General features: G+C 42.0%; 1 protein-coding gene across 4 annotated transcripts in view; it reads left to right on the forward strand.

Annotated features, from left to right (window-relative positions):
• The window catches only part of LOC111866833 (protein slit), a 635,722-nt gene that overhangs the window by 503,055 nt on the left and 105,273 nt on the right, over positions 1 to 27,394 (forward strand). For all 4 annotated transcript variants that reach the window (XM_023856131.2, XM_023856134.2, XM_023856132.2 and 1 more), the window contains exon 5: positions 27,080 to 27,151. In XM_023856131.2, coding sequence (XP_023711899.1) covers positions 27,080 to 27,151 — 72 coding nt within the window. The remainder of the gene's footprint in view (positions 1 to 27,079; positions 27,152 to 27,394) is intronic.

Below are 27,394 nucleotides of genomic sequence, written 5' to 3' on the forward strand. Positions count from 1 at the left end.
ATAGTCTACCTGCCAGATATGATTCGATTTTAACTCCCTTTGGATTTCATAACAGTATATTTTATAAAGTAAGGTCGTGAGCCTTGCGTCCGACCCCCAACCTGGATGACCAGGTCTCTGTATTTATGTCCCGCAGTGACAGGGCGTGTCCTTATTTACGGGCCGACAAAACAACACTCATTTTCCGAAGACTGATAATTTTCCTGTCACTGTCGAATATTAATAATACTGTAAAAATCGAATTATTGGGCCTACGGTCACGCCTATGTTTATTGATGTCAGAATTAACGCCTTTATGTTGTATTACATTCGAATAGACGCTAATTTTAGTCCGTATCTCAGGTATGAGAACCCATGATACTCAGACCGTTGCTTAAGTCGGTACCGGTTCAAAGTTGTTTGTTAGCTTTACATTACATTACACACACGAACGCACGTATGCATATGTCTATGTAACACAATGTAACCAACTGAATGCTGACTGGCAATAAATTCAGAGATTAAGCAGCGGTCTGCGGATCGCTGGTTGACAGTCACTGTGATGAAGACTGAAATGACACAAGGCCGCGCCATAGCTAAAGCGGTTAGTCGCTGGCTTCCCTCCGCGGCGGCCCGGGTTCGATCCCGGGTCTCGTCAAATGGGATTTGTTGTGGACAAAGTGGCGCTGGGGCGGGGTTTCTCCGAGTACTTCGGTTTCCCCTGCCAATCTTCATTCCACCAATTGCTCCACAATCACCCTCACCTATCATCTGGGACTGGTATACAATAAGAAGAAAGCAGTCTTCTGGGATTTGGCACCGTGTATATGTGGTGTTAACCGACGTTTCGGAGGAACGTATCGCCCCCATCTTCAGGGTAGAAGAAAAAGTATAAGAAATCTGCAAGCGACAACACCGTGAGAAACGGTAAAGCAGTCTGCTTGTCAATGTTGATGGACAAGTGGTCAGAAAAGACCTCCCCCACTTGTATCTGTTTCAGAAAGAAAGTATGGAATTTATCTCGTGTTTATCTGTTCATGACCTGTACACTGTAGGTCAGCGGAACCGGAAGAGAGGCTGTGTAACGTCAGAAAACAGCTCCTCTCTCCGCCAAGGCTCCACTCTCTTCGAGGAGCAGCGCCCTTGTAATTGAATACGCTTGATTCGACTTGAATTAATAGCTTGCTACAGTGTTGTAAGCTAGTGGCGGCCATTACGGAGGGAATTAATTATAAATTATAGGCTTGAGCCCCCCACTTGATGTCACTTCCCCCATAAAACTTGGCTCCTTGCTGTTAATAGTGTTCTATAGTTTTGATTGTTAAGTGCCACCCTGAACTTCTAACAAATATCTTTTGCGGAGAGTAAGTCAGAATGGCTCTTTTTACCAGCAAACTGTGCTTACTCCTGATAATTTCCACGCTGGTTTCTTTCGGTCAGTAATTTTTGCAACGTATAACAAAATGTTTTTCTTTAATTTATTTCCGTGGAAACACAAATAAACCTTCGTATGTTAATATAATTACCCTAGGAGAAACCTTGTATCTCCATAGCAGTCATTAAGGAAACCATGTTCCATGGTCTTGTACATATAAATCTTTTTTTTTTCTTTCCTTGGCACTACAGCCCCAGTGGGCCTAGGCCTACCTCCATGAACTTCTCCGTTCACTTCGGTTTTTCTAGATCTTAGACATACGNGGTGTCTTGATATGTTACAAATATTTCGTTGTTGTTTATTATTATTATTATTTATTATATTCGGCAAGCTGCCGAAACAAAACACCCTGGACAAACAGACATTTATGAAAATGGACGGCACCCCGTGTGAGGTGAAATAACATCCACCAAAATAACGCGGGTATAATAGAAATTTTAAAGGATTTTGTCTGGTTTTACCTCAAAAAGAGGACTACAGCGTGTGATTTTAACACGAACTAAGACAGTGTAGCAATTTTAACACAATTTAATAAAATATTTGTAAGACACCTGAAGATGGCCGTTTGGGGCCGAAACATGTAGTGCCAAGGTGTATAATGTTAAACTAAAATTGACTGGTGAATGGAAGAGTATTGCAATATTGACGGACCATACATAATGGACGTTAAGATGAACAATTGCAACGGGATACTGAAATACAGAATCGTTAAAGTAAATGTTCTTCTGTTAGCATGTGTCCATGATGGCGTAGAAGATTTCCTCCCGTATTGGTATATTTCCATCATAACGTATAAAGAAACCTTCTTCTGTTACTGTCTTTAACAACCTTGCACAATTGTGTTTACTTTTATTATGATGGACATTGTCCTCAGCCGTTGCACTCTATAACATGTAAGTAAAATTAGGATTGAATTCCGTGAAATGCAACAGTGTTTCAATACTAAAACAGAACCTGTACATGTTTTGGCCAATGATGGTCAGCATCGAAAGGTGACCAGCACTCCAAAAGAAATGCTTCACATGTGTTACTTGTATGTGTTGTATTGTAAGGTTTGAAACGCTAGTATTTAAAATATGCTTTCTTAAAAGTAATAGAATTTTTTAATTGATTAGGATCTTGGTGTGAGTACCAGTGATGGTTTTGTTCCTTCACAGAATGTCGCCTGCAAATTCAACAAATTGTTCAGGTGACTAACTCTGAAGGAAAACCGGAACTCATAGCAAGATCCTAGCTCTATTACTTTCAACAAAATATACTTTAACGATGGTTTGAGTCCCGATGAGGTGTATTTTTTCAATTTACCTAATCCTTCCAGCCGCAGTATGACCGTGGTGTCGACTCAGCCTCTAACAGAAATGAGTATCAGGTATCTTCCTGAGAGTAGAGGCCGGCCGGTGCATAAAGCTGACGTTACCGCCATCTGTGAGCCGATTGTCTAGAAAATGTGTGAGCCTCGACGTCTCACAACCCTATGGGCCTTCCCGCCCTGTTACACGGATAACTTTTTATTTTAAATACTAGCGTTTTAACTCTTACGAAACAACACATGCACATAGTACATATGAGGCATTTCCTTTGATGTGACGGCCGCCTTCCGAATGGCAATCATTAGCCGAAACATGTAAAGGTTCTGTCTTATTATTAACGAAAGCATTGTTGCACTTGATAGAATTCAGTCTTAATTTTACTTACACGTGTACTTTATTTGTTTAAGTTTAATTTCACAGCGTTTTTAATAGCTCGGATTATACAGCTTAGAATGGTAGGGCGATTTGTGAATGAATTGCAAAGTACATGAAAGGAACCGGTCGTGGCCTGACTTAAGGTGCTACTTTATCTGAGCAACATTTCAGTCAAGCTGGCTAATTTCGGACATTTAGGTAACCTGATCATTCCATTTCTTTTTGCATGAGCACACAGAGTCGTCGAATCATGACATTGAGTATAACTAAATAGACGATTTTTTATATCCAGAAGAACTCCGTGACTTTAGTCCGCAAGCGATCTATACCAACCGAGCTACTGCCGCTTGTCGGCGAAGATAGTACTAAATGTAGCGATAGAGGGTGTCGCGTGGCCAGTGCAACGAATCCCCGCTGCCGTTAATTTCGCTTTTCTAGACCGGAGCCACTACTTTTCAATTGAAGTCGCTCCTCAATTATCCTCACGAGGCTGAGTGTACCCCGTTCCAGAGTCACTACTTCTCACAAAATGTGGTTGCGCCGGGAATCGAACCCGGGGCCTCGGGATCAGAAGCCAGGAACTCTGACCACTAGACCACATTCCCAAATGAAGGCGAGTGTAATTTTTATGGAACTTTAGCCATAGTTTCCTTTACATTACTGTTGCTGTTATGAATTATTTTTGTATTATTATTCTGGACATATAAATACAGTAGGCATGGTTGAAGACGGCCAGGATTCGATTCTCGGCAAGGGTACAAAGATATTTCTCTGTAATACATCGTACAGACCTTCTGTGAATGCTGTAACCAGCTTCTTCGTGCGGTTCTTTCCAAAGGGCTACAGAAATCTGGACGCCAACCTGACCACTCACCCATGTCTCGTACCAAGGCCGGGAAAGCTTGGGGATTTACCTCCATGTCTTCTGAGGATCTTTACGGTGTGCTGCTTATGCACAGGGACAACTGTGGAACTGTTTTCAAATGCGATATGTTTTTAGAGATGGCGTTTGTTGTTCTGTTGGCCCAACCACGCCTATGTGAAATATGAAGGTACTTATACATGGAAACAAAATCGGATCGATTTATAATTCGAGCTGAATGGTTACCAGGCAACCTGTGTCCACTCGCTAACGTAACCACTTGTTATGTTTGTACTGTGATGGAGAGAGACTGCTGTGTGCCAATGTCTGCATTTTGGGAAATAATGATTTACATTTCATTATAAAGTAACTGGCTTCTGTAACCTTAAATAGTTAGGCATATCTTTTACCGTAATAGGCTCATTTTGTTCTTAACAGGAGGCATTTTAACTTGTAAATTACTTGTGGGCCTCCCGTTCCTCTTCTAAATAAATTGCCTTTGTAGTCACTTGCCTGTAAAAATGGATACCGTGAAGTTTCTCTCAATGATAGTGGCAAATGCATGATTTTATGTGACATTTTATGTTGGACATTGTCCATTGTTTGTGGTAGAGTAAAACCTGTCTTGAACGGAAACCTGTCTTATCAAAAATCACTCGAGAATATAGAACGAACTAACGTAGAATTACCTCTGATAAACTGAAGTTTTCGGCGCGGAAGCTAAAGAAACAACAAGAATTTAACCGATAAATTGCTTGAGTATCTGCTTATTTTTGTCCATGCAATTCTGTTCCGTAATGCGTTTTCTACAGTTCATCTAAAAAATAGTCTTTTCACAGATTGCAAAGAATCAGCCAGGCCATGGACAAGACATGTGCAGAAAGGTTTAATATGGAACGACAATTAAGAAGAAAGTAAAAAAAGGGAGAGGAAGAGCAACTTTCCAGTTAGTTTCATGAAGCACAATCCTCCTTAAAAAGCTAATAGTCACTCGTCTGCTAAAATATTTCGCGCCTTATATAGAACCCCAAATTTCATTACCGTGTTCATAACTTCCGGATGAATCCAGTTCACATACAGTCACCATACATTATATTACTTCCCTCCCATCTACACCCATGTCTTCCAAGCTACCACTTTCCTTCACATTTTCCGATTTGACTATTTTACACATTAGAAAGAAAACGAAATGAGGACAAAAGGGAAGGAAGAGAGGAAGGACAGAAGTAACTAGAGGAAGGAAGGAGCGACGAAGAGAGAACGTACATACATTTCAGTAATAGAGAAATTAGAACTTCGTGCGACATGACTTCCTCACATGTGGCCTGACTCATAATTATCACGCACTGCTTTTCATTGATTAGAAGGAACCTCGTGAAGGGGAGAAGCGTTTATGCCCTTTGGCATTCCATTACTGCCTTAGACAATACGGCCAGGCAGTGGAAATTGTGTTGAGTCTTAGAAGAGGTTCACGTGTGATTTAGTGGAAGATTTGCACTTTTCCAACTTTCTTTCGCCCTGTATATTGGTTCTTTCTTGTTAGTCACCATCTAGCGTACTCTCCTCCCGTGACGTGTGCGATAGATCTGACCAGCCAGCACTTTACTGACCAGCCAGCACTTTATCACTACCTCTCTCCTCAGTTTCAGACTCGCCCCGCCCCTGAACCGGCACTTATCCTGATAGTAAAGAGGTACTCAGTTCGAATTCCAACGAGACCTTGTTACTGTAGATGAGATGTCCCGTGATGTTGCGTCTCTGCCTTCGACGCGGTTGTTAAGCGTCGTTAAAAATCAGCAGATAATAAGGTGAAAATGACGCAGAAGACTGGCCTGTCGGCATGGTTTAGACCAGTATTACGGAGGTAGTCAGATCGATTATGGATCGGGATCTACGTTATCCTGAGGTTTCACTGTCTTCTCTTTTCCCGTTGTCTCGTGACGCCTTACTCCAGATTCGTCTCCATTCAGTATCATTGCATTTCCATCGCATTCTGCTCCATCTAAATCAGTCAGTTGATACAGCATTGAACTTAAGAATTAACCATTAGGTCACCGTATGATGGTGAACCAATTATGCTAACTGAAACTTTGGTTGGCACAGGTCATTAGGCCTCTATGTGTTGTCTGTAACTGATGGTACTTGATAATTCGATAGTTCCCTGAGACACAGACTTCATGTCTTGAGTTTTAAGTTGTTGCTTTATACTTCCTCCCCAAATACTGGAAAATAAAATCACCGAAAGAAAGGTAGCTACAAGCACAACTTTGTATTTACTTATAATGTAGTTATCGTCAATTATATTCATCGCTGCTGATCACAGTAGCCGAGCGGTCTAAAGCATGAACCTTCTTCTCCTGCTCGAGCGCTGGGGTCGTGGGTTCGAATCCCACTCAAGGCGTGGATGTCTGTGTGGGTTTATTCTGTGTTTGTGTTGTCCTGCGTGTAGGTAGCGGCCTTGCGACGCCGTCCAAGGAATCCTACCGACTGTGTATAAGATTAAGAAATTGAAAAAGCGACCAAGGCCCAACAAAGGCTGTAGAGCGATGGATGGATAGATAGATAGAGAGGTAAGTAGGTAGGTAGGTAGATAGATACGTAGGTAGGTATGTAGATATAGAGGTAGATAGATAGATAGATAGATAGATAGATAGATAGATAGATAGATAGATAGATAGATAGATAGATAGATAGATAGATGTTCATAAGTGGAAAAACAAAATCAAGTTTAAGAAGCCTCGCCACAAATAACTTAAGGGACCGTTCTGTTGCTCTCAGAACAGCTAAACAGTAGCCAAGGATTAAAGAGCGGATGTACTACTAAGACCACCTGCAACAACGAGGGAAGCTGAGTTACTTATTGGGAGCCAACAAACTGGGAAAATTTGGCAGCTTCTAGCGAGAGGACTCTCCATCCCAGATCCATACGTTGTATGAAGTTAAGTTCCAAACTTTGAAGTAATCAGTTGGAGGTCTCTTCGTTGTTTCTTCGAATTTGAAATTGATTGATGGTGCTGGGTCAGGCCGTATTAACGCGTCCCTTCCGGCCTGGCTAAGACTTCTGTAGATTGGGAAGCGGTGATTCGTCTGCATCCATCTCAGTCTCCTTAATGTTGCCGAGAGCTACTTGCTTCAGTTCGGTACGAAATTTAACTGCCAGAATATTTGCTTTTTGTGGCCGATCACCTAACTCAGTGGTGTAAGGCCGGATTTGTGAAGATGATGACTAGTCAGTTGGTCAAGGTATTCCCTATTTAATGAGCCTGAAACTGTTCACTAGAGTTCGCCATTGGTCCCTGTACTGAGATAGACGGGTAGCATGAACAGTCTCAGTTCATTTGCCAGTATGATCCTCCTAAGAGTTTTCATCCAATTTCCACTTAGACTTTCCAGGTAAGTATATTCTCCTTTGAAGTTTTCCTACTAACAGATTGTATTTTTCTATATGTCACACCCAACTGATCGTGCTTAATTTAATCACATTATCAGCAGTGGATGATCAGTAAAATTAACGGAGCTCCTCATTATGCATTAACTGTCTCCATCATTTTGTTAGGCTCCCATTCCTGGGTTAAAATATATTCTTACCTGCCTGTTCGCAAACACACACAATGTGTGTTTTTCCCGAAGGTTATAGACAAAGCTTCACCACAGTCATAGAAAACGACAATCAAAATTACAGTTGGCTACATTTTAAATAAGACGGAAGTACAAGATCTTGGACTCAATGACTGCAAGCTTTTCCTTCTTTTTTCTGTTCTTAATTTTGTATGTAATATAAATTAGTCTCATTTCGTTTCCAGGTGGGCCAAATTGAAATTCACTCCATTTTTAGTACAGCTCACAGGACTCGTTGCAATTGATCCACAATGACAGGGCCGAAGCTTCTCACGGCCACATAGCATGGCAGTCTCACAATTGCCAAATGGCGTTCTCTGAGAAAGGACGACGCAAATGGAAAGGTTATTCGAAACGTGTTACTTACGAATTCGCATTCCTTCTGCGGACCTAACATTTATTTATTGGCGATAGAAAAGCTGTCTTTGTTTATTTCATATTTTTTCTCCTGCAGCACAAATAAAGTCTTAAAATTGATAACATAATATAAGATAAATGGTTGTCTTTTCCGTTATATATTTCACTAGATTTTCCACCCCGAAGACAGCAGGAAGAGGTTAGTATTGTCACGTGTATGGGTGACTAAAGACGGGGGTCGGATTGATAATTGTATTTATTAAAAACCTTCAGTTCATAACTACAGATACTTAAAACACTGTTATTGACTTTCACACTATAAAGCTCTCCATACCAATATCTTCAGTCTATCTGTACTAGTCTTCACGGATTTATAACGCAGGCACTATAAAAGTCACACTGAATCACACACTCCCAATATCACTGCACTATAGCACACATAAAGTCTTCAAATCACATGTTAAATCTTCATAGGCTGACTTCTTTTATTCTTCTGTACTCCTCGAGCTTATTGTTTGCTTGCTTGTTCGCCTGCTTCTTCCGCTACCACTACTTGTAACTGCCTTCAACGAATATTGTCGCTCTTGCTTATATAGCCGCGGAACGGACATGGACCTACAGTAAACACGTATCATGTGATCGCTATCTAGCCAATTTATTTGTGCGTCGGTCGGATCTACAGAAAACATAGCTTCCTCTATTGTTGCGTGTTGGGCCTTGTTTGTACAGAGCTGTTGCCTGGCAACGCTTTGATCAAATCCGTTACAGTATTGTCGGAAGGAGGCTGTTCATTCGGAAATGATGTAGATCTAAGTGCTGATTATTTCCTTCTTCTTTAAGTTGTCCTCGGATATATAATTCCTATTTTAGGTTATGTTTTTGGATTGCTTTGCAGTATTCATTGGTTAAACCATATTCTCTCCTCTGTTCGCTGTGTTACTGTTAGGGTCCATAGCACTGACAACGTTCTGCAGCTAAGCTTTTCATTAAACTTTGGTAATTTTAAACATACAACTTATTTATTGGGCCTTCACAACACAACAATCACATAACTTCAGGGACAACGCCCAAATACAGTTCACTACATGTTTCGGCCACTAGTGGCCATCTTCAGGTGAATACACTTCAATAAACATACACTACTGAACTGCAGCACGTAAAGTCAGATACAGTGTCGTAAATAACTTATGAATAAGTTATAACTTTGGTTTTTATATAAGACTTTTATTGGTTTTGAATAACCTATATTTTTTATTCTTATTATAATCGTTATAAATGATTTACGACATTGTATCTGACTTTACGTGCTGCAGTTCAGTAGTGTATGTTTATTGAAGTGTATTCACCTGAAGATGGCCACTAGTGGCCGAAATATGTAGTGAACTGTATTTGGACGTTGTCCCTGAAGTTCTGTGAGTGTTGTGTTGTGACGGTCCAATAAATAAGTTGTATGTATTGTAACACAACAGGATGCACGAAATGAAAATTTTAAACATATTGCTAAATTTATAAGTTAGTGTAAATATTTAAGACGTTTGTTGAGAGTGCCAACGTTATTGTTATTATTAATTTTATAACAAATGAGCTGCTTTGTACGCATTAACAAATCGAGAAGTATAGATTTAAAGAAACCGTGTTTACAAAGTTCAGAACGAACCGTGATGGTTTTAATTTGCAGCGCTGGTACCTCTCTGCGCATGCCCGCCGGCTGGCTGTTAAAAGCAAAGCAGTGTAATGGAATACTTGAGCCAACGCCAGGCCTAGGATCCAATTGCCACGGTGACGGGGCACAAAATGCTGATCTCTATCCGAGTTCTACCCACAAAAGACAAAATTACCATTTAATTTTATTGTTTATCTTAACGCTAATTAGTCCAGGGCAATGACGTTTTGTGGTTAAAAATAAATTCAGATTGTTTCCGGAAGAGAAGAACGTGACAGTAGCGTGTCACGACTGCACTTTCGTTTGTCTGTTCGTAGTCCGTCGATTTAATAGTTATATATTTATATATTGTTTATTTAATTAGCTGTCAGCTGCTCATATGTTGTCTTGATCTTGTTAGGAAAGAAAACCTTTTCTTGTCATTTGTTCATGTGTCTGATGCTCAGGAAGTTTGGTCTTGCTGATAGATTTTCATGAAGCATGATTTGATCGTTGTGCCCCCATCAATATTTGTCTTGATGATTATCTACTTTCAGTACTAAAAAAGTAATGACCCTGTACTTAACTAATCAGTCCCTATGGCATGAAGATGTATGGGGGAGTGGATGTGTAGGTACACGTGTTCTTGACCTAGCTACTAATTAGAGGTGAAGTGTCGGCTTCACGACCCGGCCGATTTACCAGTGGGGAAGGCTGGATGGGCCCCAGAATCGGTCTGAGCGACACTGAGAGGAGAAAAATGTTGCCCTTACCAGGACTCGAACTCCGACCCCTTGGCCATCCAGCCCGAATGCGCTGTCAATACTACTAACTTGATATCCGTACGGATTTGTGGTGTGTGATTGACACTAGCTTTACTCAATATAGGATCCTAAAATTGTGCGTTTCAGTAGATCCTCGAACGTTATGCACCTCCTGTGGGGGTGGTATATCGGCAGAACGCAAAACTGCAGCATGATGCAAGTTGCCGAGGTGTCGCAAACCAGAAACGGTGGCCTCACGAAATTTAGCTTTTGGTGATAGCGATTGAGGCATTTGAACCAGACCTACATTTTTATGAATACTGGTAATGTGAGGTGCGACATTGGAATTCGCGAACCCACCACCGCGTGCTTGCCGTTGCAGCAGTGGACAGAAACCTCAGTAAGGTTTGATGACGTTAGCATATCAGCGTTTCACAGCTGTGTTGTTGTTGATCTATGGACATTTTCGGGCTTTCGATATAGATTCCTCATACAGAATGTACGTATATATTCATGCCTAAAATAAACGCATAATAGGGAAGTTGCTTTTATCTGTCCTCATGTTTCGCCTCAGAAATTACCTAACGATTTTATTGGTGCTGAATATAGCGGATGCACGCTGAATTTATTTAGGTGGCAAACCACTTGCCTGCTTGTCGCCTGTTTCACATTGATTTCATGCTTTGCTTTTTATTCGACCCTGAAGTTGGAGGCGACATACTCCTCCGAAACGTCAGTTGACTTTCGACGAACTACACGGCTTTATATTCCAGAAGATAACTCTTCATAACTACCGCTATGATAACCTAAAATCCTGCAAGTTGTATTATGTTTTGGAAATGAGTTGTTGCATTCTGATGTTATTGTGACCCCCCACAAAGATGGTGGTCGAGAACCACTGGTTCGAAACATATCTATTGAGAAGTCATATTATATGTATATTTAGTCGTGTAGCGGATTTATGGGTCGTTAAGTTTTTATTGTCACTTTCATCTCGGCAAGTATTGTGGATTGGTAATTTAATTCGGGTGCCCTAATACGGCTTCAATCTAGAGGCTGCTTGTTAAACTGGAAGACACTGGGTGATCGTAACATTTATGGCGCCTTGTATGATACGTATACATTGGAATCTTGTTAAAATATGACACTTGCTTTACCACAGGGTCGAATATGTTAGAATATTGAAATTAATTAGAAAACTAACCTCACTGTATTTAATACAATTTTATGGTTTCTTTCTGTTGTGGAATAAATGTTTTGTTGGTTAGTTTTCAAAATTCTTAGATTCAGACGAATTTTATAGCAGTAGTTTGCTACCTACCTTTGCCCTCTTGAGACTCCATTTTGGAGAACGGGCGAACCGCCGCTTTTATTACAGCGTTTCTCTCTGTTCTTTTTAAATGCATGTCGCTACTTTTTTGTCATTAGCTGTTGAACTGAATAATTGCCCCAAGTCACTGGAATAAGGACAGACAGATTGTAAATCTTCGATTAGTCGCCACTTGAATGGTTCACGCTGAACTCAAGCCAGCAAGAAATTGCGGCCAAGCGTGTAATTAAAACACATTCCTTGGAAAACAAAAGAATGGCGCCATCTATCGATCGGATAAATGGAAGAACCTCGTGTGCATTATTGGTGCCGCTGTGCGGAGCGAAGACTGCTCCCACAATGTAATATACAAAAATTTATTGATAACACTTTTTGCGTTTATAACAGAGCATGTATAATATTATCACCTCGTGAGAAACTCTCTTGGCTAAGTCCAGCATGTTGGTATCATCCGTTTGTGATTTTCACGATTATTCTGCGAACACAAGCTCATGATTGCCCGCCACTATGTAAAACATAGAACCTCTCCTTGAATTTTTAGGCGTTCTTTACGAAGCAAAAAGAACTCCTAATATTAAAGATATATATGTCTTCTGTGACCTAGTGTCAGGGCCGAAACCTTTGGGCAGATTTTCTTAAAATTTGATATGGTAAACTTTCACTGAACAGGTAGAGGCCTTGCGACGAGCCGATCACCCGCCCAAGGAGTCCTACAGAATGTGTAAGATCTAGAAAAACCGAAATGAACGGAGAAGTTCATGGAGGTAAGCCTAGGCCCACTGGGGCTGTAGTGCCAAGGAAAAAAAAAACTTTCACTGAAGTTTGTTTGGCAGCTCCCATTTTCAGCTGTATTGGTGATTGAGTGACTCTTCCGTACATCTCTTAAACCTTTTCACAGATTTGCTGGTGTTCGATAGGGGAGATATTCACCGGAGGTTGTGGGACAGTTCCAATTTTTAGCAATATTAATCCATAATAAAGCATATCTTTCGTAAGTCAGTGAATGAAACTCGCTATATAAATCTCATCAATTGTTCCACAGATCTTGATGAAATTCTATATGTAAGATTTTCACTTATTTGAATTTAATTGTACATATTTTTAGGTAAGTTTAATAAACTTCAGATAATGCCTGTGGAAGTTTCATGTGTTATATCATGGTGTACGCCCTTTCCAGTCATGCTGAACTATTCCTCACAACCTTTCGAGACAATGAATAACATATTTGTTGGAATATAGTGCTTATATTTTCACCTGTAGATGCCTCGCGATAAAGTGGCTACGCATTCTACTCGTGCATGTTAAAATTGGCACGTAAAGAATTCATTGAGTGATTTAAAAATAGACGTAAAACATCGCTAGTCGTTTGCTATATTTAGAAACTATTAAAAAATGTTTCACAAGTGATTCATAGCTTATGTATGTCTTAATTTACCAGATCGGTTGTTAATTAGATGCATGACAAAATTAAATTCATTTGGATATGATATCCAAATAAACTAAACTAGAAACGCAGGGAAGAGAGTTCATCTCTGTCACATGAAAGCTGGGCTTAAATATACTCTCGCCTGTTAATGACTAGACACTAGATTTGGATTGGTAATTAGATTTATTGAACACTTACAGCTCGTAACTGCAGGTCAGAGTCAGAGTCACTTTACGACTGGCGGTTTACCCCCAATCAGTTCATCTTGGCGCCAAGCCCCTTGAGACTCACGGTCAGATTTGTTTTTCAATTGAACACTTACGATCATAGTCCTTATGTAACATCCTGCCAGACGAGAGGATGGGGCCCTGTCTTTTACATTTCCTGCTGGCTCTCACCAGCACAGTCATTCTCAGGTCCGAGTCCCGCGGTACTCATGACTACATTTTACTGTCTCAGATTCGAGACTCCCCGAACCTGGAAGGCCAGGTCCCCGTATTTACATCCCCCAGGAACAGGGTGGCACAGTTCTCATAGAGACACAGTCTTAAATATTTCCATAATTGTTGCAGTCACCGAAACTTGTTTATCTAGCTGTTGCCTAGCAACAACCGTCTCTTCTGGCTCCACTATTCCGCCTTTCAAGTGTCGTGTCACAGTACTTTTATATACTTATTCTTCTATTCTTCTATACACGAATCATGTTCGTTAATATATATATATATATATATTACGAAAAGAAACGCAAGCATTAACACGACGTATCAATCACTGAAACTATTTTACAAACAACCCCGTGGGAAATCGCCAGCTGGACTAGAACGTTGTCGATAAAGATACTGAGATGTGAACTTTCGGGTGCCACTTTAGGGACAGGGACAGACTGCTCAGTCATGGTCACTTGCCCTCGCTCGAATGTGACAGATGCTAAAAACACTGAATCGCCTGATGCTTTCAATTGATGATGTCAGACGGCAGGCGCCTTGAGGATTAGAACGATCGAGGCATCTTGTGGGTGTAACAATGACTGCTATCCTGGCGACATCTGTTGTGTTCACCGCGAATTAATGGTCGTTAAGACCTTTTCAATGCTTACATGTCTACCACTGCTGCTTAGAGATAAGGCAGCTGCAGAACCGGTATGGCATTTATTTGGTTTTATGTTTGTTGTTACTGGAGAAATTCCTGTTTATCTGAATGCAATGAAACGGTTACGAGAAGAGCTTATCTTGAACAAACCATAAAAACTGGCATTTAATTCTATTGACTTTCCAAATATATAACTGCAAGAAACACAGATCTTTCATTTCAAATGGGGGAAGATAAGAAGGAAGCGGTCGTGGCTTATTGTCACGTGTAGGGGTGTGTGATTTATAAGACGGGTTTTGGATTGGATGCTGGGATTGACACCGTATTCACACACACACATCTGAACTACAGCGCTATAGCTGGTCTACACACTTCACAGTTCACCGTTACACAGACGCACACTGGTTCCTCAGTCTTCACTGGCCGCAACCAGCAACGGAGTCACAACAATCTCGCTGTCACTTCAAATCACACATGGAGTCTTCTTTTCACAGCCTAAGTCCTTTCTTGTCACTATTCTCAGCTGCCAATTCCAAAGACTCGACTCAATTCAATTCCTCTGCTCCCAAGCTCATATCCTGAAAGGCTGGCTTCCCGAAACTTGACTCTTCATTTCCGACTACTGTTCAATACTGCCGAACACTTCTTTATAACCACTTTGCACGGACCATGTAGAAAGCACAACCTCTGTTGTTAAGGAGGCTTGTTGACTGCTCCGTTGCCTAACAGTGGGCATCCTATTGTTGCGCGCATATGAATCTGCGGGAATGTGTTCACCAAATCTTTCCATAGCAATGGGTATACACGCTACAATATTTTAAGTTATTCCAGTGAGTGCCCTGGGGAACTTAGTCCATGAAAGTTTCTCTCGTTTTGGCTGGTCCCTTGGTAGATGGTTATTCGAGTCTCGTTTTGCTTACGATGATTCCTCAGTATCGTCTAGAGATATTTATGCAAATTTAATTGGAAAATGTGTGGAAGGAAGTGATTATACAGGGCGATTCTAAATTATTGTCGGAGTTTCCGTTTATAGGCCACGGAAAGCCCTACAGTACTTTATAATCACGCTGTAGTTTATTCCAAAAGCTGTATCAACATCGGCATGTAAGGGCTGTGGTAAACTGCGAAAATTCTTGGTCAGATCAGTCGGTACTGCCGTCGAGATTCGATCATCCGAACACAAGTTAGACGCTTGTCATAGAGGCAGCATTCTGTGTTTTGATTTTGATAGATTGTACCACGGAACAGCCGGTGTGATTACCGCATAATGACCATACCCCCCGTTCTCGGGCGCTTGGTCTTATGACAAAACGAAAATCTTATAGAATGCATGGGATAGAAGGTACAGAGCCAAGCCGTTCCCTTTCCTTCAAGTGATACTGACTAGATACAGCTTGGCATGAATGTCTCCTTTCCGAAGGTCGCGGTGTGAAGTTAATCCTAATACAAGACTGTTTATGCTGACAGAGATTTGGATTGCCTTGTGCCCCACCAGGCAAATGCTGAGGCAGTGATGAATACGTTTTTCCACGGTCGCGTTTTCAAAAACAATTTCCAACCAGAAATTCTCAATACATAGTTTTATAACCTCTGCAACTGACTAAAGTGATTACAAATTACATATCAACTATGAAATTTACGCCAGATTGCATTATTTTGTATTATTTCCTAAAAGTAAAGTAAAGGTATCTCTGTAACAGGCCGTGGAGGCCCATATGGTTGTGAGATGTTGAGGTTCCCACATTTTGTAGACAGTCGGCTCATAGATGGCGGTAAGGTTGTCAGCCTTACGCACCGGCCGCCCTTTACCCCCCAGGAACATTCCTGGTACTCCTTTCTATAGAGTCTCAGTCGGCCCCCAGGGCCATAGTGCGGCCGAAGGGATTACATCAGTTGAAACCCCAATGAAGTTATCGGGAATCGAACCCGCGACCTTCCGGCTTGTAGCATAGTTCCTCAACCAACTACGCTACCGCGTGCCCCCGTCTATTAAATAATATTTATTATATTCCCGTCAACACAACGACATTTGCAGCAGATGAATTTGCTGTCTGGGACACTTGTGCTGTATGAAGGTTCTGTCTATAGGTACACTCACTATATGCACTTGCATATGCAGAGTGGATCCACCAGATAAAAGGTAAAGCTGTCCCTGTGCTTAAATAATTAAACACTGCTCCATTAAGGCGTATGGGCGAGTGGATTTATAGATCCACATTTTCTTGACCTCGGCACTAGTCGGAGGTGAGTGGTCGGCTTAACCGTCCGGCCGCTTTACCCCCGGTGAAGGAGTCCCCGGAACCCATTGGGAAGGAGGCGGGGTAGACCCCAGAGCCGGTGTGGACGACGTGGAAAAGTGAAAATTCTTACCCCAACCGGGACGTGACCCCTCGGTCATCCAACCCTTAACCAGTCACTATATCGACTACGCTATCCCGGCTCCACCAGCATGTTAATAAAATAAATATTGTCTTTAATGATTTAGATAAGGGGATGCAACACAAAATGGGTTTAAGAACGTACTTTTGCAATTGACTGTGAAGTTTATTAATACTAGTTAGTTGAGCGTGGTCCACTCTTTGAGAACCACCAAGTAAGTGCCTTTGATAAATGTTTTAGCCCGGAAGCGCCTATCTAATGTCAGCACGAGAACTTATAGAGCTTGGTGACCTCTGTGACACTGTGTGAAGTGCAAAGTAGCAATACGTCTGCCATTATTGTAGGCGGGTCGGAACGTACCTGCTGGGAGACTTCAATTCTGCATCTGCTCTGCAGGTACAACCAGTCGTGATGCAGCGTGGGACTAATCCCCGGCGACAGGGATATCCAAAACTGCCTCCACTAAAATGTATGAAAACGTGTATTTTGTTTGTAAAATATTGTCACGTGTAGGGTGGTACGTGTGACGAAAATAACTGGTTCTAGTTCGGATGATTGTGGTATTTATTAGAGGTTTTGTCAGAAGTTCTGTTAATCATACGCAAATACAGCACTATCGCTAATATACACAATTACCAGCTCACCGTTGTACACGCTCTAGAATTGTCCGTCTTCACTAGTCGTCTCCTGGCAACTGATCCCAACACAGAATCTAGCACTTAAAATCACAATGAAGTCTTCTTGATATTTCGTCTTCAATCACTCTGGAACCACGGAACTAAAATTTGATCTGGACTCACTCCTCCATCTTACGGCTGACTCGTAACTACCCTGAACTAATTTTGTCTCTCCCTCGGTCAGACAGAGTCAGAGTCAAATTGCGACTGACGGTTGGTCAGTCAGTCAGTCAAAAGTCTTGGTGTCGAGCCCCCTCCTGGCGCTCATGACTAGATATTTATTACTGTTTGACAGCTACCGTCTTGTTTTTTGTGGGGCGCCCTCTCTGACGAGAGGACGGGTCTGTCTTTTTTATATGCTGCTGGTCCTTGCGCAATCTTTCTCGGGTCTCGAGTCCCTTGGTACTGTCTCAAATTTGAGACTTACCTTTTCGTCGCCTCCTACGACTCGCAGGGTCACGGTGGAGGTATTCGACCTCGCCCTCACACGGGCGACCATTCAAAGTCAAAGTCACATTGCTATTGACGTTCAGTCGGTCAGTAAGTCTTGGTGTCGAGCCCCATCTGGGGCTCATGACCAGATATTATTTATTACCGTTTGACAGGTCTTGTTTCTGTGGGGCGCCCTCTCTGACGAGAGGACGGGTCTCTCTTTTGTATATGCTGCTGTCTGTCAGAATCAGAGTTACTTTATGACTGACGGTTTACTGCCAATCAGTTCGTCTTGGCGGCAGCCCCTTGAGGCCCACGACCAGAGATTCTTTCCCCCCCCCCAACTGATCTCTTGCGGTAATAGTCCTTATGTAACTTCTTCTCTGACGAGAAGATGGGTTTGTCTCGTATGAATACTCTACGCCGAGTTGCTGCAATTGCGTCCTAGTAGAAGGAGAGAAAGCTCATCCAGCGTCATACCGAGGTTGCAGCCATGCGAAAGGAGAACTGCAAAGGAGAAGAGCACAACGAGCTCCGAAGGGATCATTCTGGGAATCTCATTGTATAGCAGCGGCAAGGACCACACAGAAAACAGTTCTGTTGTGATAACTGTTGCGTAAACTAACAGCTGGTCACAAAGAACCCCATTCCTACTCTTGCTTGGCTCGGACGACATAGAAAACACAGCCTCATCTCTTGTTGCGTGTTGGACCGTGTTGCCTGGTAACGCGTTGATTAAATCTTTTACAATATCTTTATATGCATTATTTGTAGAAAGTGAAAAACTGAACACGTTATATGGAGGTTTGTATATCCATCCGCGTATTTCGCTTTCATCGCTCTTGAACGGATTGTGATGAAGTTGTTGCAGTTTGCGTTAAACCTTGTCCGGCCTATTTAATTTTAGATCGTATCTAACATAATCCGTGTTCTCGGTACATTACACGAGGCTCGAATTGTAGTTACGGATTTTCTCAAAGCTGATCATCCTACAAAGAAGTGCTAAGCTACGTGACATGCAATGCAGGGCACGCCTATACTGAAATCTGCAACTATGAGCCTTATGTTCTCTCGGTAATCTTGCAGCGGTGTGTCTTATGCTGAGGTTATGCTACGTCCTGTCACAAGTGTTAGGGTGGCTGTGAATGATGCTTCGAGATCGAAACAAGACACGTAATTGTGATGTGTTGAGATATCATCTTAGTATTATCTTGGACGATTGTAGAAACCCTTGAAGAAACCTGATTCGCAACTGGGGTTATTTGTCAGTGCCTGCCGAATGCTTATTAGACGTATCTCCGCTCATTACGGTCGCACTGACGTATCAACCATATAACTTTAGCAGCTGGTGCAGTATATCCGAAGAAATAAACGCATTGCTTCTTGATAAGACTGTACTCACAAGTTCAGTGCTGTGTATCGGAGTATAGACACTGCCGTGTTCAGTGACGTCATGCTTATAACGAATGCCTGTTGGTGCTAGTTCAGTTGAATATCGAACTGTTTGATGTAAAGAAGGATTTGTGAGGGGCAGACGAGAAGCATCTTGATTGTGACCCCTGGTGGGGAGGGGACAGCGCCTCAAAATGATTCGAAAAGAACAAGTGATTTATATAAAAAGAAAACTTTGATGTTGTAAATAAGATTATACTGAGAATATGATACAAAATTGGACCTCGTATTAAAATAATGGAATTATAATTTCTGACTACTTTACATTCAAATTCGTAAGGAGTTGGCTAGGAACAATAGGCTGGCTTGTATTCAAATTAGGAGTAGCAAGGTATTATGCATAAGTAGAAAGGCCCTGAAATTCATGAGAAGTGCGTGGGAAGTAAATTTCTCCTCTAACCCTTCGTTTTCCTCTCAGAACTTCGAGCCTTTAGAGAAATATGCCTGATATTTAATATTACAGACATGCGGGTACAAATGACCTATTTGCCGTGTTTCCTTCTGAACAGGCACTGATAATTCTATATAATTTCCTTCTTTGTCACAACAAACCACTGAATTTGTGAATATTTTTTTCTTTACTTTCATTTTCTTGTCCCCTTCCACCAACAAGTTCGCTTCGGCTCTCTTCCTCCATTAATCTTTACAAGAAAATGTGAGGAACAGAAATTGTTAGAGTTATGCGCATGCGCGCTAGGCATTTCTGTTGTAAACTCGAGTCACTTCTTTACTCCGACAGAATTTATGGTTTATATGTTTAGGAAAAAGTGTAAGATTTTGAGGATTATTATAACATTCGTAAGGATTTGACGTATTGTAAAAAAAGAATGTTCTTTGAAGTTGCTGTAAGTTATTTTTATGGCATCATCTTCATCATGGCTGTCGTCCTGCTTTCTCCTCTCCTCGTTGATGTTTTTCTGTATAACAGTGTCGACGTTGCGGCACTAAAAGTTTGTAAAAACGGTCTCATATACTAGTAATACGATTGCAACGAATGAGATTGGAGGGTGATCATAAAGGAGGCGAAGATAAATATTTGGAAGAAGACGGTTGTGATATATCCAATCACTCGACTTTGGCGGTTTTCTTTTCTTGTCTGGTATCCTCTGTAAACCCCCCCCCCCGGACAATGGCCACAACCTTCCAAATGTTTACTTACTTTCCATATATGATTTTGTTTCATTAGACGCTGTATAATGTCTGCAGCTGAAAACGCATAGGTAAAAGGTAAAGTTGTCCCTGTGCTCAACGAATTTAAGCACTACGCTATGAAGGCATATGGGGGAGTGGATGTATAGATCCACAGTTTCTTGACCTCGGAACTAGCTGAAGATGAGTGGTCAGTTTCACCCTTTACCCCCGGGGAAAGAGCCCTCAGTACCCATTGAGTAGGAGGTTGGGTGGACCCCAAAGCCGGTCTGGACGATTTGGAGAAGAGAAAATTCTTGACCCTCCCAGGAGTCGAACTCCGGCCCCTCAGTCCAGCCCGTAGCCAGTCGCTATACCGACTGCGCTACCGTTTAATACTAAAAATCAATGGGTTTTTGGACTTTGTCCATCGTCCTGTGTTCTAGGAACTAGAAAATAACGTTTCGAAAGCTTGATCTGTTTCCGTCGTCAGGTGAATAGATTGAGGTTAGCTATTTCTAAGAGGCCCAACAGAGCAGGTGTCTCCACCCTTACCTGAGGACAGAAACAGATCAAGTTTCTGAAACTTGTTTTCTAGTTTCTAGAAACCCCGACGATGGAAGAATTCCTAAATCCCAGTAATTCTGAATGTTATACACGATCGTCAGAACCCATTAGAATAACGTTTAAGAATAGATAATGAACATTTTGCTGACGGTCCGCCAACCAGTGTGCATGTAGATTGTCTCCGATAGGATCTTCTCTGAGTCATCTGGGCCCTACGGTTCCACTCCAAGTCTGTTAGAACTCCGTATCACATTTTGTGCAGTGCCTCTTTGCCAGACTTATTTAGATTAAAGCATTAATACTTCAAAGGAAGAATCTTATTTTTGTACAGAAACTAGGCCTGCCTGATTTCATCTGTTTTGTCCGGGTGCTCTGAGAATTTAAATGAATCAGAGCGACCCTTTTAGATGAAAGAAGCCAAAGCAACGTTATGACCCCTATAACACTTTGAGTGAGAATGAGATTCTGTTCCCTCACGATGTCTGGCTTCCGTCACGAGCCTTTGCAGTCTGCGCGTTCCGTAAAGGTACTTGCAATACCCACGCCCTCTGTACACGGAAACTATTGACGAGAATATTTGTTTATTTATTCCAAATGTAGACCGGATCTTTGTAATCTGCAGAGAGATTTTATTGATATTGGTCTGTGACATTGCAATGTTTTCCGGTTTTATTAATGTTAATTTGTTTTTAAAACATCTTTTTTGTTTCGAAGAGTAATGGGATATCGAAAATGTATAACTTGACTTTATAGATACGCCTTTTGTTTTGTACGGTTTTGAAATGTGGTCCCTTACTTCTATTCTTTATTGATTCGTGGATTATTTAACGACGCCATTCAACTGCACTGAACACACGTAATGTAGCTTTGGCTGTGTGTGTGATGAATTGAGAATGCTGAAGTTACAGGTTGTTGCGGCTCGCTTTTGAGATAATATTTTAAACATTTTCTCCTGGGACTGTGAAAAATCACGAAATCATCAATTAGATTGGCCCGTTTTGGGACAGTATTCGAAGTTGGGACCCCACGAGTAAATAGGACCATCGCCCTCTGGAACCAACTACCTGTAGATGCTTTAGGGACTCTATCCTGTAAATCAAGTCTGCTGCCACCTGCTCACGCTGGTTCCTCGCTCGCTGATATTTTATACCATGAAGATGGAGGCGATACCTTCCTCCGAAACGTCAGTTTACACAATATCTACACGGCGCCACATCCCAGAAGACGGCATTCTTCATAGTCACCGCCGTGAAAACCGCAAATCTTACAGTTTTAAGTTTGTCAGACATTTCCTGTTATACCATTTCCAGTTATTACCGGGATATAACCCACGGCAGCCTGTGTCTGAGCCCAGGTCAGAGCGTGATTTTGTGGTGGGAAGAGTGCCAGTGGAGTCGGGTATCTCTTGAGTACTCAGGTTGTCCGGGCCAGTTCTCATTGCCAGCTGTTCCACATTCACTGATCTGACACTACATAGTCTTGACATTTACAGCGTCAGTAAATAACCAACTAAAAATTTTAAGGTTTAAAAATTTTGTTTGACCTTTCAGTAAAGTAAAGTGAAGGTATCCCTATAACAGGCCGGCTCATAGGGTTGTGAGGTGTTGGGGTTCCCACATTTTCTAGACAGTCGGCTCATAGATGACGGTAAGGTTGTCAGCCCTACGCGCCGGCCGCCCTTTACCCCCCCCCCCAAGAATATTCCTCGTACTTATTTCCGTTAGAGGCTGAGCCGACCTCAGGGCCAGGATTAGGTCAATTGAAAAAATCCAGTGACCTCATCGGGACTTGAACCCGCTACCTCCCGGCTTGTAGCATAGTGCCTCAACCATCTACGCTACTGCGCACCCCGACCGTTTCAATATACGAGTAGTTGATATTTAATGAAATACAAGCAAGGGAACTTCTCACTTTTCTCAACAGTAGAATTGTACGAAATTGCTCGACGTCATCCATTATTAGCTTTCAGGGTTCAGGATAATACGTGTAAGACGTACTAATGTAAAGACGTTAGGGGGGGCTTGGGCGCAGCTTAATGGTCCCTCCCCCCTAGTCCCATGAGATTATATGTACTTCGCACCCAGCCGTCCCACCCAACGCCGCCTCTGTAATGCTAGAAGCGTCGACAAGTTCCTTATCAGTAAGATAAATTGCAAAACTGTCTTTTGCTTGCTTTATTTTACAAAGGGCGATTACTTGGAGTTTAATTGATACCATTAGGAACGGGAAATAATTGCTACAGCGGGTGGCAAATATACTGGCACTGATACAGAAGACGACAGATAAGAAATATAAACAAAACTAAGCTGGAATATGAATAATATTTACCCTTAAATTTATGCTACATGAAAGCAGAAGAGGGATCACCATTGAGGCTGGCAGCCCAGGACCAACCCTCAGTCACCTGATGCCTGATAGACGAAGGAGACGAAAACAATTTATTTATAACCTCAAGATATATACATTATTATAATAAGATATAAAATGAGGGAGTGTAATGTTTTGTATTCTTAAGGTTCCGGGTACGAATCTCTGCCAGGGCAACAGCCATCTTGAGTGGGTTCTTTCATGGTCTTCCTCAGCACCTCCTAGTACCTTAACATTCATAAACGACTTATTCTGCGTAAGATTCGGTTCCTTATAATTCGACGTTTACAATCTACACAGTTAAGAGAACGTTGAATAAGTCGGGAATAAATCAATATTTCAAGAGATATGAGAATTCTAAAAATAACTCGTTTGAATAATACATGCAAGCCTACTCTTTTGGAGAGCACTTCCCCATTCTGTTGGGGTCTATATCGATTTGTATCTGCAGTGAATAAGGAGGCAGACCAGTGAGGGATTCAGAGTTGGAAAGGAGGTACCTAAAAACCGCGTGATTTCTGAGTACACCTTTCTACTTTTAATACACACACTCTGCCAGGTGAGTGTCAGGACGGAAACTCTAGACAGTTGAAGCCGTTGGGCGCTGCCCTATTTTAGGAACCACACCTCCCAGTAAATAGGCAAACAAACAATAGACACGGCCATTAGTTGTGTTGCTTTATTTCCGAGAGAAGTCTTTGGTTCACTCCGGCCCGCATGTAATGTCACCGTTATTGAGAGGGCCAAGGAGATGTTTGTGGCAGGGGAACTAGAAATTAATTTACGACCTCCCTTGGCGCGCTCTGTTGCGTAGGGGTTGAATTTATTACCTGGACCAACTTGGGGCATTAGCAGACACTGGCAATAAGAAATGAAGAAAAATGCCTTCAAGGGGGAGATTTTGGCGTAATGTTTGCTCATGTGATTATAGAAGTCGGCGTGCAGAGGCATACAACTGAGAAAGTAAAGTGTGGCACTTTTCGTGAACCCTGTGGTTGAAAAATGTAGTTCTGAGCAAGATCAATTCATTCATTCATCAGTAATCTGTCAGACGATAGGTCCACAGTCTCTTCCAAAACAGTTCCTCCACTTAGTGCGATCTAGAGCTTCAATTACGCGGATTGGTTGTATTACAGCGCTAGTTTGTTGCCAAGTCTCGAATGGTACCGTTTCTAGAGAAAGATCATAGAAATACGATATTTTCGAAACCAGTTCGGTGAAATTTTACGTTCCTCGCTAACCTTGACGTGCCGTTTATTGAACACACACAAAACCATTTCTTTCAAGCTTATCACAAAGCACTTGCCATTGCCGCACTTTGTAGCTATAAATTAATTTTACTTGTATTTCCTTAAATATTCATAACTTCTAAAAGTAAAGATAAAGATAAAGTTGGCCCTGTGCATCACTAATTAAGCACAACGCCATGAAGACGTATGGGGAATTGGATGTATAGATCCACGTATTCTTGATCTAGACCCTAGATGTAGGTGAGTGGTCAGCTTCACTTCCCGGACACTTTATCCACGTGGAAAGAGCTTCCGGTACCCACCGGATATGAGGCTTGGTGAACCCCAGAACAGGTCTGGATGACATGAAGAATAGAAAAATTTTGCCGCTACCGACACTCGAATTCCGACCCTTCTTCCAGCCCGTAGCCAGTCGCTATACTGACTGTGTTTTCCCGGCTAATAATTAGTTCTGTATTTTATGTCGTACAAACATTTGTATACGTCGAACCATTTCGGGGGGAAAATTACAAAGTTATGCTGGAACCCTGATACGATGGGGTACCCAAAAGAAACCGAACTAATTTTTTTTTGTGGGAAGAGCTTTTGTAGTACCGCGTTTTGCCGCTATGAGCGCAAAGAGCTAACATTCCTGAGTCGATAAGCCAACTACCGTTGCTTCAGAAGGTAAGGACTACTTTCGGCAGAGTTTATAGTGACAACTGTTTTGTGTGATCGTCGTTTTTGCAATGGCCCGAACACATGAAAATGTTGAAAAAATTCGTGAAATCATCAAGGAAGATCGACGACGGACCATTGAATAAATTGTGGAGCTGTCGGGAGTGACTTGGAGTTCAGTTCAGCGAATTTTGACAGAAGATTTGGGAATGAAAAGGGTGGCTGCGAAATTCGTGCCACGACTGCTGACTGCTGAACAAAAACAAGGTCGCGTGGAAGCATGCTGTGCTTTGAAAGAAGAGTCCCGAAATGATCAAATTTTTTTTTCAGCGTTTTGCTGATGTTGCTGAGGTGAAAGAAAAAAAATGACGGAGGCGCTGTCAAGTATCTCAAAAGATGAGTTTGGATAATGTTTTGAAAAATGGAATAAAACACTAGACAAGTGTATTAGTGTAAGTGGAGAGTACTTTGAAGGGGATTGAAGGTTTGTGCTTAAAATTTGGATAAATAAGTTTAAAAAAAATAAGTTCGGTTTCTTTTGGGTACCCCCTCGTATATTGGACCCATATGGACCGGAATTAAATTTATCTCACGAATTTTGATGTAGATATAGGACACCAAATATCACCTCAATTCTACTTCTCTCGGTAGTTTAATAGATTAAGCAAGCGGACGGTCGTAGAGACGTCCCAGTTATTCTAAATCTTATGCACTTAGTACAAAGAGAAGCATGTATATCATAAAGGCAAGGAGAAATAGAGGTCACACCATTGCATAACAATTATTGGATCTGTTCAATATTTGAGATGTGATGTTCTTACGGCAGTGATTCTGAGATGTCACGACGTGTAGTCTGGTAGAAGTTAACCGACGCTAAAGGAGAATGTGCTGCTTCCATCTTCAGGTTTGGAGAAAAAGCTTAGTACGCAGAGAGGAGGCGGGTGTCGCAAAACGCGCTGTCTATACAGCCAAGGGTAGGAACTCGGTACGTTCTGTGATGGAGAAAACACGTGGACCGAAACGCCTGCGAACTTCTACCAGACCATATGTCGTATTCTGTTCCAGTCTGCTGTTGTAAAATAATTATCATTGTCCTACAAAAACTCCGGGGCTTGTAGTCCGCAAGCGAACTATACAGGCCGAGCGACAGCCGCTTGTCGGCGAAGTCAGTGCCAACTTTTGCTGATAGAGGTGTCGCGCAGTCAGCGCAACGAATCCCCACGGCTGGTAATTTCGGTTTTCTAGACCGGAGTCGTTATTTCCTTGAAATAGCTCCTCAACTGTCCTCACGAGGCTGAGTGGACCCCGTTCCAGACCCACTACTTCTCGAAAAATCTGGTAGCGCCGGGAATCGAACCCAGACATCTGGATCTGTAGCCAGGAACTCTGGCCACTAGACCACATAGGCGATCCATTGTCTTTGTCCTAATGTTATTAATTCTGTACCTATCCCTCTTTCACCCGTTTCCCTATTTTTTCCACATCTCCCTTTCATTTCCGCTCAATTCGCATTCTCTGTCACCCTTCCGGGTTATTCTTTCTCTCTTAATATTCTTAGTCGCATTCTTCTTTTCTTTCGATTTATTTTTCTCTCCTCTACAACTTAGGCTTCATCTCCTTCTCCGGCCCTGCTTTATTTTTTTCCCTATCTCAGTTTCTGCTTTCTCATTACTTTCTGCACTACTACTACTTCTCGAGTTCCTTAATCTCGTCTTATGCTTATTTCCGCTTGTCCGCTTCCTCCTCCTTTTTCTGCGGTTTTATTCTCACTCCAATTCTCTCTCCTCCCTCTCTTATAATTCTGCCCTTCTTCTGCCTTGGTATTCCCAGTTTGTCCATCGGTTGCCCCTTGTTCTCCTTCTTCTGTGCATGGAAATGCAACGCCTGCTGCCAGGCGCCATGCTCTGGAACTTCCTGTGCACTTCTCCCGACAGTTTTGTGTGCAGGCGTGTCCACTAATACCTCTTTTTCTTTTCATTGCAGGGATATCAGCCACAACCAGTTGGAAATGGTCGGTCGGAAAACCCTCGCAGGAATTCCGGCACTCAAGAATTTGTAAGTACAGATATGATCGCAATACATTGTCTTTATATGAAGAGCCCTTTCAAATTCAATGAGTAATTTATTTGGTGTCTCCATCTTTTACTGTCTATCTTCCTTTCTGGTATCCCTTTCATGTCTATCTTACATATCTTCGCTTCTTTCTCCTTTGAGACAGTCAACCAGGTTACATCTTTACTGTTCTGATGGCACAGTTACGAACTTAGGGCTGATACTTGCGTCAGTACGTGAACACAA

The sequence above is a fragment of the Cryptotermes secundus genome, unplaced genomic scaffold (genome assembly GCF_002891405.2).
Source record: "Cryptotermes secundus unplaced genomic scaffold, Csec_1.0 scaffold533, whole genome shotgun sequence".
In the NCBI taxonomy this organism is placed as follows: domain Eukaryota; kingdom Metazoa; phylum Arthropoda; class Insecta; order Blattodea; family Kalotermitidae; genus Cryptotermes; species Cryptotermes secundus.